Here is a 17,382-nt window from a genome sequence, read left to right on the forward strand (position 1 = left end):
CTGGTCTAGATCAGTGATCAGGCCATTACTTGAGTACATGCTTGAGTTGGTAAAAGGAAATACAAAGAACTAGAGCAGAGTGATATCTTGGGAGTTGTGTCACCTGAACATTTTCTGAGATATTTGCAGGTGGTCACCCTAGTCATACAGCAGGCTGAATATCCATCTGAAGTGCTCTCCTCATCGTGTGCCAATCTATTCCAGGGGCCCGAACAACTTGCATAATGGGAAGCCAAGCCTTTGGGTGGACAAAGAAGGGTAATAAAATTGGCCATGCATTTTAAGGACTTTAAAAGTAAATGATGTGGTGTTAATCTTAGGTGAATATGGGGTAAAATAGAATTAATCCTTTTTATGTACCTACATGTTTTAACATTTTACAATTCTTTACCTAAACACATTGCAACATGATTATGAATATTAATGCTACCATCTCTAAGAAATTGAGCTATTAGTTATGCAGAATGTGTGTCCTTTATAATTAATAGATACCAAACGTTCTCTTTACTGGGAACCAGGTATCCCATTGTAGCACTTGTCTCTCTCAGGATAGAGAAGCGGAACAGTCCAAGGCCTGCTTAGGAGAGGAGGTATGGGCTAGTGCCCACAGGTCACTGTTATGCAGCAACAACTCTCAATAAATCAATGTCCAGTTAGTGGTTTTTCTCATACAAAGGAACAGTACAAGGGGTGGCTTCTTTGCTATGGCAGAGGAGTGTCACCCCACTGGCAAAATGCCAGCACACAGAAGAAAAATTAAATGACAATAAAACTATTTTATTTTTCACTTTTAGTCCGCAAGTCTGGGGCAGGGCGGGACCATGTCTCTGTGTCAGCAGGGGAGAGGTGGTAGTAGTAGGCACTGAAAGTGCGCATGTAGGTATAGCCGCTGTCCACCGCCGGCCAAACCTACATGATATCTCCATGCTGTTCCTGGAAAATATCATCAGTGCTCAGGGCCCAGGCTCCCAGTCTCCACGGAGAATTAATCTGGCCCGCACCATCCATTCCCAGTGCTTCTCTCATGCAGGGTGAAGCGCTGGAATTGGGTTGGGTCTGGGAGCCTGTGCTCCTTGGGATTGTAGTGCCAAGGAGCAGCGAGGCGCAGCAGGACAAGGGAGCAGAAGAGTGCGGGCCGGTGAGGGAGCAGAGGAACGCGGCCGGCAAATCGTTTTGCTTTTTTTCCTTGCCCTGCCCCCACAGACCCACCCTCCCCCCAGGTCGGATTGGCAGCAGCCACTGCTGAGCAGTACTTATCAATGCACACAATAGTAATAACAAAGCACTAATTACAATTTGTATTGATGGAACTGTGGATCCCATGGTAAAGCTCCGTGGGAGATGGATCGAGTGAAGTGATACTTCATTGGCTATCGTACCGTTTCAAGTTTTCGTGGTGGTTATTGCGTTGGAAAAGGATAAAAAATTACCTGCCGGGGAGAGATCACGGTTTTTGAAATGTCCTGGAACCATCGTGATCTTGGATCTTCGGCAGCGTAGTGTTCGGAGTGGCGTTCTGCACGGACATTCCCCTGCTGTTCGTGGAATCCCTGTGTCGTTCGTCAAACTAGTGAAGCAGCATCTTCGCGCATGTCACGTACGGCGGAGTATCGTCATCACGCTGTGTGACCTCCTTGGCAGCCATCTTGTTGTAGGCTCGTTGCCTAGTTACCCAGTTACCGAGGAGCGACCGGATCACCCTTCGTGCTGAGCCATCGTAATTAGTGTTTTTACTGACAAGCAGGAAGAATCCTGGTGAGGTATTCTACTGGAATTGTGGGTTTAATGTTTTTGGGGAAATTGGTTCAGTGTTTAGTGTATCTGCCTTTGGATTGTTTTTTTTTTTCTAAGCCTTCTAGCTGGTAAATAGCCGTCATGACCACAGAGGGCACTGTTTCAGCTCAGACAAACAATGCTAACTTCAGTATTTCTTCGCTTCAAGCGTTCTGGGCAACTGGAAATGAACCTTCCCTCAAGTGGTCTGAGTGGAAAGCGTATTTCGTAAATTACATCCAAGCTGTCGATGAAGCAAAAAAAATGGCAGCAGAACAGAAGAAAAGATTATTATTACATGCTCTAGGTGCTATGGGACTTAAGACATTCCACCGATTGACTGGTAGCATTACTTCTGGAGATTTTAATGTTTTCGAAATCGCATTGTTACAGCTAGATAATTATTTTTAAGAAAAAGTATGTATTGGTGTTACTAGGTATCAATTTTTTCAGAGGAAACAGTCAAAATCTGAAACTATTGATAAGTATGTGTCTGATTTAAAAAGGCTGGCTCTTGATTGTAAATTTGGGATTTTGCACGACGATCTAATTAGAGACCAGGTTGTTATGCATAGGCATTTTTAAAACTATTTGAGTGTATTATTGTGATTTTACAACAAGAACTACCTCTCTCCTCTGGGCACTCCCGCGCAGCGGTTTGGAATGCTGCCGCGGGATACTTCCTTGTGTTGCCGCCACCCCCCTGGGACACACAGGCCACGCCCACCACCATTCAGGCCACGCCCCTTTTTCGAGTATTTAAAGCGCGCCGCGAAAAAGCGCAAGTCTGAACACTTTGACCTCCTGAGGCGGAAGCCGGGAGAGTTGCTCCTAGACCTTTATAATTATTGACTGTAATACTGTGATTTTAAGACAGCATTTTTAAAACTATTTGAGTGTATTATTGTGATTTTACAACAAGAACTACCTCTCTCCCCTGGGCACTCCCGCGCAGCGGTTTGGAACGCTGCCGCGGGATACTTCCTTGTGTTGCCGCCACCCCCCTGGGACACACAGGCCACGCCCACCACCATTCAGGCCACGCCCCTGTCCCCACCTATTATTTAATATGTGCTTCCACCGGACGAGCAGCGGATGAGCGCAGCGGGCACGCCGTTTGTGCGCCGAAGGCCCGCCTAAGGCAAGCCCGTCTGCGCCCGTCCGCGACCAGACCGTGGCCGGGGCCAGGCATGCTGCCGGTAAGTGGGCGCGCAGGGGAAGGATCGTGTGGTCAAGGGTTGACCTATGGGCTCTCAATACTACATCTGAGTGCTGCATTCATGGGGATAGATCCTCAGACTTTCGCTCCTCCTCAGATTTTTGGGACTTGTGGGTTATCACTGGCTCCAAGAGACACTGCGAGGCTTTCCAAACCTAAGCCGCTGATTAACAAAGGTCTTAGAGCAGGCCTTCTGAATTGCAGATCCCTTGTTAAACATACAGATGATATCTGGCTACTATTAGAAGAGCATGAGTGGGACGTTCTGTTTTTAACAAAAACATGGATCAATGAGGCTAATATGACCGCCATTGCGCTGGCAGTACCCCTGGGATATAAAATATGTTGCTCGAACCGCACAGGCACTAAAAGAGGTGGAGGTGTGGCTGTCATATTTAAAGAACAGCTTGTATTAACATCCTCGGCCCCTACCATGATTCAGGGAATCGAGGGGCTACACTTTTGTTTTCGGGTGAGTCCTCAGCTATCTTTAGCGGGATTAGTGATCTACCGCCCACCTGGCGGTGAGGATCCCAATTTGTTAACTCTGCTGGAGACGATTGTTCAGAGCTCCCTCCTCCACCCTCAATTCATCGTGGTCAGGGATTTTAACATTCATATGGACAAAGCAGACTGCGCTCCTGCAGAGCTGCTGAGATCCACACTAAATACTGCCAAGCTGAGACTGATTAATGACGGCTTCACGCACAGAGCGGGTCACACGCTCGATCTAATTTTCTCTAATATTAAGGATGTGAAGGCGGAGGCACCACTACCGTTAATCTGGTCAGACCACTCACTGATCCCATTTAAATTAAATATAGCTACTGTTAGTCCTGCTTCAAGCAAATGCTATTTTTTGAAGTGACAATGGAAAAAACTAGTCCCTGATATCATGGGCCATGTTCTTGCTCAGAATATCCCATCTCTCACCTCAAATGCTAACATGGACGCACAGCTACTCAATGATTGGGTCGGGAATATGGTTTCTTCCATTGCACCAGCCTCATGAGCAATATCTAAACGGGACTCCCCCTCCGCTCCCTGGTTCTCTCAGGACCTCAGGGCGGAAAAAGCAGCCTGTAAGAGGCTGGAGAGACTGTGGAGGGTAAATTATGGGCCCTCAGAAAAAACCAGATATAAGGAAGCATCCAAAAATCTACAGAAGGCTATTAGAAAGGCAAAAAAACAGTTTTACGCGGATTCTATCCAGCAGGCAGAGCAGTCCAGCAAACAGATCTTTAAGGTAGTACAGTCCTTTTTTAAACCTAAATGTATTGAGAGGGAGGTCCCCCCGTCAACCACTCTGTGCGAAAACATCTCAGAGTTCTTTGATCAAAAAATCAAACAAGTCTATGAGTCCTTTGGGCCAGAGAAAAAAACTGTGAAAACGGACCTAGCTATCAAAGATGTGATGGGTGAAACCTTAGCTCAATTCCAGGCGATACCCCTGAGTGCGGTTAGACAAGAACCAAACCGCTGCAAATCTGGTTCACCGGACGACCCATGTCCATCTAAACTCTGGTGTACCTTAGCTGATTTTGTGGCCCCCACATTACAACAGATCTGGAATACGTCCATCGTCTCGGGGGTATTCCCGAACATCTGGAAACATGCTACCCTCCTCACGCTTAAAAAAAAAACCTAATGGGGATCCAAAAGACCTCAGCAATCTACGCCCGATCTCTCTGCTAGCAGCACCGGGAAAAATGTTAGAGAAAATAATACAGCGCCAGTTGAGCAAATTCATTGAAGACAACAAGATACTGCATGATACGCAATCAGGCTTTCATCCTGGCTTTAGCACGGAGACAGCTCTAATTGAGGTGGCAGAGTCAGTAAGGTGGTCGATGGATTCGGGAAGCTCAGCGATGCTGGTACTCTTGGATCTGTCGGCCGCCTTCGACACGGTTGATCATGCTAGACTCTTGATGCGACTGGCTGAGATAGGAATCCGTGACCAGGCTCTGGGGTGGATACACTCGTATCTGTCCCAGAGAACACAGAAGGTGGCACTAGGGACTGTATCCTCAACACCCAAAGTCCTCAGTTGTGGCGTCCCGCAAGGGTCGGCACTCAGCCCCCTCTTGTTCAACATCTACCTCGCTCCACTCTTTACGCTGATTGCCAATTGGGGTGTCAAGGCAATCTCATACGCCGATGACACCCAATTGGTATTTCCGTATTCAGAGGTGTCGCAGGAGTCCTTCTCGAGCTTCAAGGGCTGTCTCCAAGATGTGGCCTGTTGGATGAATACGAATAAATTAAAACTAAATACTAATAAAACGGAAGTGATCTTTTTTGGTAAAGGTCCCCCTCCACCCTCAGAGCTATGGTGGCCAGCGGAGATGGGACAAGCCCCCTCACCCAGCCTAACGGCAAAAAATCTGGGAGTGCGGTGGGATGACAGTCTGTCCTTTACCTCGCATATTCAACAAGTAGTCGGCTGCTGCTTGAGTAAGCTGAGGAATCTCTGCAAGATTTTGAGACTTCTCCCTGAGAGTTGTCGGAAAACAGTAATCCATGCCACAGTGACATCTAGGCTGGATTACGCCAACGGCCTCTATCTGGGCTTACCTAAATACCTTATTCAAAAACTTCAGCTGGTCCAAAATGCGGCTGCGAGACTGCTAATGCGGATTCCTTTTAAGCACTCAGTCTCTCCGTATCTTCGATCACTGCACTGGCTACCAGTTGCCAGCAGAATCAAATTTAAGGCACTCACGTTGGCCTTTAGATCTCTGTTTGGCACCTGCCCTAAGTATTTGAAAACCCGGCTCCCGAGATACTCCCAGGCCTGTGCGCTTCGCTCCAATTGCCGCGTTCGACTTGCCGTCCCACGAGCAAAAAGGGCTCGGCTGGGGGGTCGAACTTTTTCGGCTAATGTTGCGACACTTTGGAACACCCTGCCCCCAGCAATTCAGCAAGCCCCCTCTGAATATTGCTTCAAGCGGTTGCTAAAGACTTGGCTCTTTACCCAACCACGCTAAGCTCCCCCACTTCAGTCCTCTGGGTTAACTGTGTTTTTCCTAGCGCCGGGACACCTCCTCGTGAGGTAGCTGTTCGCGCTTTACAAAATGCTGTATTATTATTATTATTATTATACCTCCAACCCTGCAATTCAAGATAGGTTATGGGTGAACGGCGATGCCCCACTCGATGATATATTGGCTATCGTGAGCAAAGCAGAGATTTCTGGCTGATGTGCTGTCGCCTTAAAGAATGATACTCAAAATGTGGCGCTAGTTAGTAAACCGAGTTTCACTAATGAGTTCAATAGAAATCCTCACAAGTTTAAAGATAGACCCCCATTTAAGGAGCGTGCTAAATGCTATAGGTGCGGAAGCTTAGACCACCTTGCGCATAGTAAAAATTGTCCTGCTATGAAGCAGAAATGTACTAATTGTGGTTTGGTTGGCCATTCTGCAAAGGTATGTAAAAAAAGAAATTACAAGGTTAAATGTGTCACGGATACGAACAGTGAGAGTGTGGATGAAACAAATCCTGATCCTGAGGATATGATTTTGAACGAGGAGTTGACTAACAATTTTAGAAGTAATTTGATGCTAAACATTAACAACATTGTATGTACCAACAAACCGATTTGCAATATGTTTATTGGGGGTGTGAATATTGATATTATAGCTGACTCAGGGTCACCTTACACCATAATTGAGGAAAAGTTGTAGAAAAGTAAATTCATTAGTAAGGTGGGTGAACAACTGTTCCACCCTGAGGGGTATGGTGGTGAGAAAATTGACCTTGTGGGTTTCAGGTGGTTTGTTTTTTAGTTTAAAAACAGACGCTGTTGTGCTAAATTGTACATTGCTAAGAATGGACCTCCTGTTTTGGGATGGTTGGATCAGAAACTTTTGCATATTATCCTCGACCCTAATAGCAAGGAACAAGTGTTGATTCTTGATGAGGGTTCTTCGTTGGGGGAGAGAATGATTAAACAATTTCCATCTGTTTTTAGTGGAAAACTGGGAAATTTATGTGGTTTTGAACATCTTATTCGCCTTAAAGAAAACGCTGTCCCAAAGGTGCATCGTTGTCGCAACGTTCCTATACTGGTTAAGGAGGAGGTAGCCAAGGAGTTAGAGAAACTAGTGGCAGCGAAGGTGATAGAACCAATAGAGGCATCAGAGTGGATTTCTCCAGTTGTGATTGCTAAACGTTCCAATGGAAAAATTCGACTCTGTGTCGACCTTCGCCATCTCAACAACAATATTGTTATTGATAGGTTTCCATTACCAAAGATTAATGAGATGGTAAGTTGCCTTAAGGGTGCGAAGTGGTTTTCCACGGTTGACCTGTCTTCTGCTTATCACCAAATTTCTTTGTCTCATGATTCCAAACACCTCACGTCGTTCATAACCCCTTTTGGGTGTTTTCAGTTTACCCGCATGCCCTTTGGCCTTGCATCAGCGGGTGCGGTATTCCAACGGTTGATGTTCCACTTATTTAAAAAGGAGGCGGGTGTAACCTTTTTCCAGGATGACATCCTAATTTATGGGGGAACCAAGGAAGAACATGATGCTAGACTTAGTAAGGTTTTGAGAATCCTGGAGGGTTAAGGCCTTACTATTGAGTTTGCTAAGTGTAAATTCGCTTGTGAAAGCGTGACTTATTTGGGACACGTCATTGATTGTAATGGTGTTAGACCAAAGGCATCTTTAGGGTCAGCTATTGAAGAGGCACCAACTCCTGGCAGTAAGGATGATGTTAGATCCTTTTTAGGCATGGCGGAGTTTTGTGCTAAATATGTTCCTAATTTCAAATGACAAGTGTTTCAATATTCGGCAACTTCTGAAGAAAAGTGTGAATTTTGTTTGGTCTACTGAATGTGATAGGGATTTTAAGACTATCAAGACCGCAATTGCAAATGCGGCCTGCTTCAGTAGCTTTGATCCTTCTGCAGAAAGTTTTGTAACTACTGACGCAAGTAATAAGGGATTGGGGGCAGTTTTATCTCAGTGCGCAGGTAATGGCAAAGAAAACATTATCGCGTTTGCGTCTAGATCTCTTTCCCCATGTGAGGAGAAGTACCCGATAATTGAGAAGGAGGCATTGGCATGTGCGTAGAGTCTTGACCATTTTAAATCATTCATCTGGGGAAAGGTATGCACTCTAAGGTCTGACCACAAACCTTTGGTAAAAATGTTGTCCTGGGTAGGGTCATCTAATGTCTCGTCTAGACTGTCTAGAATTTCAATGCGGATGCACAATTTTACGTATAGAATGGTTTATACCCCTGGCAGAGATAATCTGGTAGCTGATTTTTTGTCTAGAATGCCGGTCATACTGGAAAAATGTGAAGATGAGGAATGGAATGATTTTCAAGTTGCGTTGATTCACAATCAGGGCCGCTCTGCTATCAACAGAGAGGAATGGGAATCTGAATTCCGTGGTGATGAGACATTATCTAAAGTTGTGTCTTTTACTTTGAATGGTTGGCCTCGTAAGGATAATATACCCGACATGGTGAAGCCTTTTTGGGAAGTCAGATCAGAACTCTCCTTTTGTGATGGTTTTTTGTTAAGAGGTGAAAGGGTTATTCCTCCTGTGAGCCTGCGTTCTTCTATTGTGGAACTGTGTCATTAAGGTAATTCGGGTATTACCAGAACCAAGGCTGTGATTAAAAAATTGTTCTGGTGGCCTGGCGTGGATATTGAAACGGAAAGAGTGGTTAGAAATTGTACTACATGTGGTAATTCTGACAAGTCTTTAAAGACCCTTAGACCTCCTATGTCGGATATTATCGTTGCAAAGGAACCGTGGGATACGGTCGCTATTGATATTTTGGGACCCATTAAAGATCAGTGTGGTGAGTCCCAGAAGTATATTTTTGTGCTTATGGATCTTTTTTCGCACTGGCCAGTTGTAAAGATTGTGGATAAGGCTGATACTGTGGCAGTTCTTGAATTTTTAGATGAGGTTTTTTCCTCGGAGGGTATTCCGGCGTATTTAATTAGGGACAATGGAGTACAATTTGTGTCAAATAAGGCTAAGGAGTACTTTGCAAAACTGGGCGTGAATCACCGGACTACTTCTTTGTATAATCCTAGCGGGAACGGCATGGTGGAAAGATTTAACCGTGTGTTAAAAGGGATAATTCAAATTGCTTCTAGTAAAGCACAAGATTGGATTCCACAGGTCGGTATGACTGTCTGGGCTTACAGAGTGACTGCTACCGAAGCCACTGGGTTACCTCCGTTCATTATTATGCGGGGACGTAAACCCCGCTCTAAGTTTAACCCTAGCTGGTTATTTTCTTCGGGTCCAGTTATCTGGTCAAAAGATGAGGTATGGAATAGGATGCAGCGTGTTCATAAAAAAAACGGTGAATACTACAATGTTAAACACTCCACCAAACCGGTGGTGATTGAAGTGGGTGACTGGGTTAGAGTTAAAAAACCTGGATTTGTGTGCAAGAGTGAAAGCGCTTTCTTTGATGCTGAGGAAGTGGTAGAGGTGCTTCATAATGCCGTGAGACTTAAAAATGGTGAGGTTTGGAACTTAAAAAGGATTGCTGGGGATCACCCCGGTCAGCCTAGTAGACTCAGTGAGGGCCCTTACAATTCAGATTGGTTGGAGGAGGATTTTAATAACGTAACAGTTCCTTCCTCTGATTTGGCTGAGGGCTGTAATATGCAGCTACCTGTTGTGGTTCAGGAGGGGGATGGGGTGGTCTCGGAGGTTCCAAAGTTGGCGGGTACTAACTATGGTGAAAATATTCCAAATTTTGGTGAGAACATTCCGTCTGCTGATCCTCCTGTTGTTAATCAGAGGACTCCACGTTCAAAGAAGGCTCCTGTGTGGCTTAGGGATTATGTGGTTAACAATGAGTGTGGTTGAGTTATGGTAATATTTGTGTGTTTCATATTCCTTGTTATTCGTAGGTCCTTACCCTTGTTCCTTACCCTTTATTTTGTTAGTCCCTTGTATATATAATTTAATTGTGTTGTATAAGGAGGGGGAAGTGTTGTGTTGCTTGGTAACTAGTTACCTTGCATCCTCGTGTGGCATAGAATGTTTGGGTTTGTATGGGGATTCTGGTTCCACTGCGTGGTTGACCAGAATCGTGGCTGGAGTTGGAGAGAGACGTTGTATCTGATTGATGCTCCTCAGTTAATAAAGGAATCTACAATTATACGTTTGTGTCCTTCACTTCATAACAAAGCACTAATTACAAATATATGCCACAGGTGGACAGAAGCATCTATGGTGATACACTCACAGCACTTTACACCTGAAGCCTATAATCCAAATACTCCCATCTACACTGGACACAATGTAAGGGGTATTCATTAGCAAGAAGGCAGGCCTACTGGTGCTGTCAAGGTAGCACTACATTGAAAAAAGTAGCAATATAGAATAATAAGCCAATATAACCCCATTGAATTCAATAGGGTGTGTACTATCTTATTTTACTCTTCATTAAAACAGCTACCATCTTTTCAATACAATTCAGAGTCTTACCACTACTTCTGCCATTGCAGCTTCAGGACCAACCAAAAGGGATTTTCACACTTCTGATTCTGTGTGAAAAACAGCAACTCTAGGACAGCTTTAAAATGAATGGGAACCGAGGTCATTCATACTACCCTCTGGGAGACAGGATGACTTTTGTACAAACATCTGTGGAGGGTGCTGAACGCATGGCTGCCACCCTCCTATTATTTTAGAGATACCGTGTCCATCCTGGGGCAACACTATAGCCAATATGCAAATGGTAGGCACTGCCCTAGAGGCTTGAGGTGTGCTCATAGGCTTGATGCCATGACTAAGAAATGAGCAGCTTCACAAGCACTGCTGAAAGGCTTCCCTGTGTTTTAAACCAGGAGCCTTGTGCTGCTCTTTCCAGTTTTGAAATAGTCAAGTGCTCTAGTCCGGGAGCTAGGGGTACTTGCCACCATTGGTTGCCAGCACTGAGATCAGTATTATCCAGTTGTGAGATGCACTAATAACATTTGATAAGTTCAGTATTGCCTCACAATACCCATGCATCCATGAGCAAATATCACAGAGCAAGGTTCTGAGAGGGTTCAAGGGTTTGATTGTGTGAACTCAGCATGTGGGAAAGGAAATCCCCTGCTCATATACATTGAAGAAATTGTTGATGAATGTATTAAATGTGTTTACTTTGACCAGTTTTCATTTTGAAGTGATGTAAAAGCTGGGTGGAATTTCATAGAACTGTTTCTACTTGGGCGAGCACAGGCAATAGTGTCCTTTGAAACCCAACAATGCACAATAGGCCTTTAAGAGGAGGTTGTTTCTCTATAAAACTAAGACCTGCAACAAGATCCTACCATAGATAGGGAACAAGGCATTGGCCCTGCTTCTCAGGTTGTAGAAGATGATTGAGGGGCTGCAGGACATTTCTGGTCATTTCACGGGCAATGGAAATGTCTATGTTTAGGAGCCTGTTTCTGCCATTAATGCAGGCCTAAAACCACTAGCACCGAGAGGCAGAAGAATACCAGGAAGTTAGTGGTACCACTAGGGGTTACCACCGGCATTGTGGGCTGATCTTCAACACATTTTTCGATGGTGGGGGCACAAGAAAAATGTGTGGTTCCCAAGGTACCAATAGGTTATCTGCTGGGCAAGTGAGCTGTCCAACAGTGACACATGGTGGGGATGACCTACTAAAGGGATTGATATAGTGATAGCACCTGAGGAGCTGAAGGATCGGTAGTAAGTGCTCTAGTTTCCCAAGCTGTACTAGTGTTTGGCCTAGAAGAGATCTGAAGCTGGTGACGCAAGCCCTCAATTCCTGAGATGGGTTAGTGGTAGACACTGGTGTCAGGGTAGAGTATGAAATCGGAAGGGTACAGTGAAGGATGTCATCCTAGGGACTGTGTGTCAGATCCTGAGATGGCAGCAGTGGCGGAGCCCATTCTGGCCGGTCCTGTGGTATCAGACACTTTGGACAAGGGGTCAAGGCCCATAAGACAGAGGAGGTGCAGGAGATGGGTGTGTATGGAATGGCAAAGCCAAGCAGTTGGTTTATGCCTACTTCAGAGGGAAGGGAGCCTAAGCATCAGTCTGGGTTCTTGCTAGATTCTTTTCCGGGATTGTTGCTCTGAGCTATCAGAAGGGCAGGCTGCAGAGGACTTTGTCTTGGCAGACTACTACCTCGAAAGCTGTAGGTATACTAGCCTTGGGGCAGAGGCCCATTTGAAGGAAGTGGTACAGAACGTAGGTGAGCCCGTAGTGGCACAAACACGTGGCTAGTTGGTGCCTACTCCAGAGGAAGTAGAGCCTGAGCGTCTGGCTGTGTTGGTGTAAGACACTTCTGTTAGGGATTGTTGCTCTGAGCTGTTGTCAGGACAGGCTGCATGGGGTCACCATTTGCAGATTTCTACCTGGTACACTTTAGGTGTACCAGCCTCGGGTTGCAACTCTAAGGTTCCTCGGAATTCCTGGCTTTTTAGGCATGGGCTTAGCAAGGGCTTGGAAGTGAACGGTGACAGTGTGTTCCTACAGGTTGACTGTTAAACTTCACTGGGGGACATGTAGGGTCACATGTAGATCTCCAGCTTGCAGACCAGGAAGTGGCCTGAGGTGCTCTTCGATGAGAAGTGGCCTAAACGATGACCAGTGGCACTTACAATTAACCCGGTGAGGCTTAAGAGACCACAGAGGCAAAGGGATTCCCAATTTGCATGAGGCCATGCACCATGCAAATAAGGGAACGCCCTCTGGTGATAGCGATAACGCTATATGTGTGCCAGCTCTATCTGTATTACAGAATGGGGCCACACAAGCGCCTGCGCCCCCTTCTGTAATACCCGTTCTGTAGTGCCCGGGGCGCACAATGCGGGCTCTAACACCTGTTGCGCCCCTGGGGCACTTCTGTAATATGACTCCAGATAGCCAAAATCCAAAACTTGGGACTTTGGGAACATTTGTGGCTAAAAAATGCTCTTGCAACTGAAAGTAAACAGGGACCAGTCCACTTGTCTATCCACTCAAGGTGCATCGCCACTCATGCTGACTTTGCGGCAGCTCTCACTACATTTTTTTGAAGCAGCAGCAATCCTCTTCCGCAGTTCTTCATAGAAGGGATATCTGAACTCATGGAGCCCTCATCAGCTACAGCTTTCCGCTTTGTCCCTCTGAAAGTTTTGACTTTCAAAAAGAGACTGAGTCCGAACAAGGAAATCGTTTTGCCAAATTCATCCAGCAGCTCCCCGACGATGACACCTCCTTCTTATACACCACCTGCCCCGCTGAACCTCCACCTTTTAAGAGATTTTTTGCTGAAATTCCCAAGTCCCAAGGTAAGCGCAGACTGGGCCCAATCTACTTTTTGTATCCAACTCATGCTCTATCACAGTCTGCCATGACTTACGACTTTTGGCCTAGTCTCAGTAACTAGTTGTCTTCAGTTGGAACATTGATCTTTTAGGTGCTATTTTTCACCTTAAACTCCTCAAATTGGATTTTTGTTATTTTGGTGTCAAACTATTTTTTTAATTTACCCTAATTTTTAAATAGGGATGGGATTTTTCTTGGGTAGTTTTTTTCACTTTATTACTGTTTGTGCACTGTATAAATACTATACACATTGCCTCCAAGTTAAGCCTGGCTGCTTTTATGCCAAGCTGCCAATGGGTTAAGCATAGGTTAATTTTGTGACTTTTGTGGTTCACCCTGACAGGGATTGTAACTATTGCTTGAGCATGGTTAACACCCCACTCAACCAACAACCCAATTCCTCACACATGTGAAACAGAACAGATTGGAACTAAATAGTATGTTACTATGCACTCGGAAAGGAACATACTCGCTTTTATTTATAGAAGTTCGAGGGCTTGAAAGTGCTGCTCCAGACTACTTGTTCCCTTTCTTGACGCAGATCAGTTTATTTGCTTTCCAGGAACCAAAGCACAAAATGTGTCTTGTGATTCAAGCTCATACCCGTTCAACGCCCCACCTTCCCACCCTCCCACTAATAGCAACAGTACTTCGGATACAGAGGGTGATAGCAAAGGAACGAAATGCTGTCACTCAAAACAAAGGAAGCCAGTGTGTGTGCCCAATGCCCAATGCTGTATGTTGTGATAGCCAGAAGCAAAATGAGAGTGACACGACAGCAGACCAATCGGTGAAGAGGGTTTGCAGAAAACCTATATAGGTAGGTAGAAATTTATTTTTTACATTAAAAAAAAAAGGCCTTGGCTAATGCCAGACTTAAAAACACATCCACGATAATGGTTTATAAATTTTAGTTCTGCCAGGGTCATGGTGCACAAACAGAAAGGGGTCACTCATTGGATGGACATGTTTCTGGAACAATTTGAAAGACGTTATTATAAGCAATAATTGAAAAATCATTGTTAAAGTTTTGACAACAGTTTTGCCAATATGTATCCTCTGGAGGTGCAGATCATCTACAATACCTTAGGAGTTGGTGGCGTGACACTGTAGCCAAATGATGACAGTGCTGATATTGTCATATTGTTCATGATAACTTGATGCATTTGAGCGTTCTGAGTCATCATCAGTTCAATCAAATCTGCCACAAAGGAAAAGAAAACAAATCTTTAAAAATATTATCTGGAAATAAATTAATCGGGTCGATTCACATAGCCATTTCTGATTATAATAAATAGTACCACAGTAGTTCTAGCATATGATGCATGAGTGGCAAATGAGAAAGGGGCAAAAGAAAACTAAGGCACGGGATAACTGTTTTTCTTATGTAAACAGCATCCACTAGTGTGCGGAATAGTCCACATATGAAATCCTTCTGCTAAGTATAAAGTGTGGGGACTTGCAGAAGGGAGGATAAAACAAGGGCAAATCAAGACGGGTCATTGGTTTAGTCAGCCTTAAGCCACATAATTCTCAGCCACATCTACTCAAGTAGTACTGTAGGCAAACCAGGATTAATTTCACACCTGAACAACCTTGAAGTGAATCATACACCACACCAGGCCACTCATTGGATCAGCAATGGGTTCATACAGAGGTCATTAGTTGCAGGGGGCAACAGTACCAGAATGGAAGAACTACTTTTACAACCAGAGCTAGCACCATTACGATATCCACAGACACAAGAGAGTAACAATCCTGTCACACTAAAACATATCACATGTATCATCAACCACTTATCAGTACACCACGCTGGCCATATGAATGCAAAAAAAGCGATCACACCCACATCCATCGTGACCCTCCAAAATGTATACACACTGAATTAAATTTCATCTAAAATACATCACACGATTAATACAGATCTGGCAATGCAAGGGAGGCACCCATCACTAGCTGAACATTATCTAACCACCAACAGATTATCACCGTAAAAAGGCAGCCATAGATTAAACTTATTTTCTACATTTTCCGTATCTGTGTATGTTGCAGTGCCTCACATCCTGAGGAGTGACTATTTGAGGAGGAGAAAGTGGATCTACAGAAAATAAGCCATGAAAGACTGTGGGGATATACCACTTCCATCTGGAAATTTTCCTGAATGTGAATGTATTTGCAGCATTGCAGCAAGCATTGCAGCAAGAGCTAACTTCACTAACTGTCAGCTTCAGTGCCATTTTTGCCTGCCAAGGTACTGGTTGCAATCGACTTCCTGGCCACTGGATCATTCCTGAGGATCAATGTGGCCAGAGCAGACATCATAGAGGAGACCAGTCCTTGTGTGTGCTCCAGGAAAGTTGACTTGCTTTATTTGTTCAGCAGCAGTACATCTCCATCCACAATCGCTGCACAGTATGATAGTGTGAGAATTCTATGTCAAAATAATTTCCCACGTGTACTTTGAGGCAGCAGCTGCACACCTACCCTAATAGGGTGCACACTGTTACAACAATAAGCACTGTTAAGTCTAAGGTGCCGATTCCGATCCTGTAAAACCCGGGTACGAATGGTCGTACGGAGCGTTTTCTCCGTCCGATTCGTACCCAGGAAAACCACCTTACAAACCCGCAAGTACGATTCGTACAGAAATACCATTTCCGTACGAGTCGTACAAAACACCGACCGGCAAAAAAATACCCACAATTCCGATCCGGGACATCGCATACAAGACGTCCGGACGGATGCAGGCAGCGTTTTACGGACCAGCAGGTACGATCCGTGCCCACGTCACTCCGCACCACTCATTTTTTACGGCAGCCAAAAACTCCCGGGAAATTGAGGACGACGCGAAGAAGGAGCACCGGTACGCGACGGACAGCTATGGACCCCATCCTACGTGTCATCCCGGCCCTCCTGGCCTACGACCTGGTGCACATAAACCGACGCAGACGCCGCAGAAGGTCAGAACAACACCCAGGGGCAAAGGGGGGGGGGGGGGGCGAGGGGCAGGAAACATAACCCCCACCCAATGTAAAACATATATATCCTGCACATAAATTACCTTCATGGTCTGGTCACTTCGGGGGGCGTGTCCAGCAATCCCACGTACGACCACAACGGAAGTGGACGTCGACGCGCGTCACCACTACAATGGTAGTACGGCCCGTACCCACGCCCCCCAGAGCGTGGGTACGGTCCGTTCCACCATTGTAGTGGTGACGTAGGGGTACGCGTGGTATGGCCCGTACCACACTCTGAGGGCATGGGTATGGGCCGTACCACGCGTACCCCTACGTCACCCCTACAATGGTGTTCCGGCCCGTACCCACGCCCTCAGAGCGTGGGTACGGGCCGTACCCCTACGTCACCCCAACAATGGTGGTACAGCCTGTACCCATGCCCTCAGAGCGTGGGTACGGCCCGTACCACCATAGTTGGGGTGACGTAGGGGTACGCGTGGTACGACCCGTGACCACGCCCTCAGAGCGTGGGTACGGGCCGTACCCCTACATCCCCACAACTATGGTGGTACGGCCCGTACACACGCTCTGAGGGCGTGGGTACGGGCCATAACTCTACGTCACCCCAACAAAAGTGGTACGGGCCGTACACACGCCCTCAGAGCGTGGGTATGGTCCGTACCACCATTGTAGTGGTGACGTAGGGGTACGCGTGGTACGGACCGTACCCACGCTCTGAGGGCATGGGTACGGGCCGTACACACGCTCTCAGAGCGTGGGTACGGACCGCATCACCCGTACCCCTAGGGCACCAGTTCATCAGTGATACAAGGCATACACACGCCACGAATGTTGTCATAGGGCCTGGTGCAGCATCTAACCAGTATATTGGGGGATGTGTATGCCCAGGAGGGCAGTGTACTGCACCAAGGGTGCAGGCGGGTGGGTGGGTGTCTGCCTATGATTCACATCAGTGGACAGAGGCATGTGAGGGGTGGGTGCATATCACTCCCAGCAGTGCCCAGACATATGAGGGGTGGGTGCCTATCACTCCCAGGAGTGCCCAGACATATGAGGGGTGGGTGCCTATCACTCCCAGCA

At 46.0% G+C, this 17,382-nt stretch overlaps 1 protein-coding gene across 1 annotated transcript in view; it reads right to left on the reverse strand.

The window, feature by feature from the left end:
• Positions 1–17,382, reverse strand: part of PRR29 (proline rich 29) — an 845,024-nt gene that overhangs the window by 669,515 nt on the left and 158,127 nt on the right. The window contains exon 2 of the mRNA XM_085599757.1: positions 14,407–14,522. Within this exon, the coding sequence (XP_085455883.1) occupies positions 14,407–14,508 (102 nt within the window). The 5' untranslated portion in view covers positions 14,509–14,522. The remainder of the gene's footprint in view (positions 1–14,406; positions 14,523–17,382) is intronic.

The sequence above is a fragment of the Triturus cristatus genome, chromosome 1_1, assembly GCF_964204655.1.
Source record: "Triturus cristatus chromosome 1_1, aTriCri1.1, whole genome shotgun sequence".
Taxonomy (NCBI): Eukaryota; Metazoa; Chordata; class Amphibia; order Caudata; family Salamandridae; genus Triturus; species Triturus cristatus.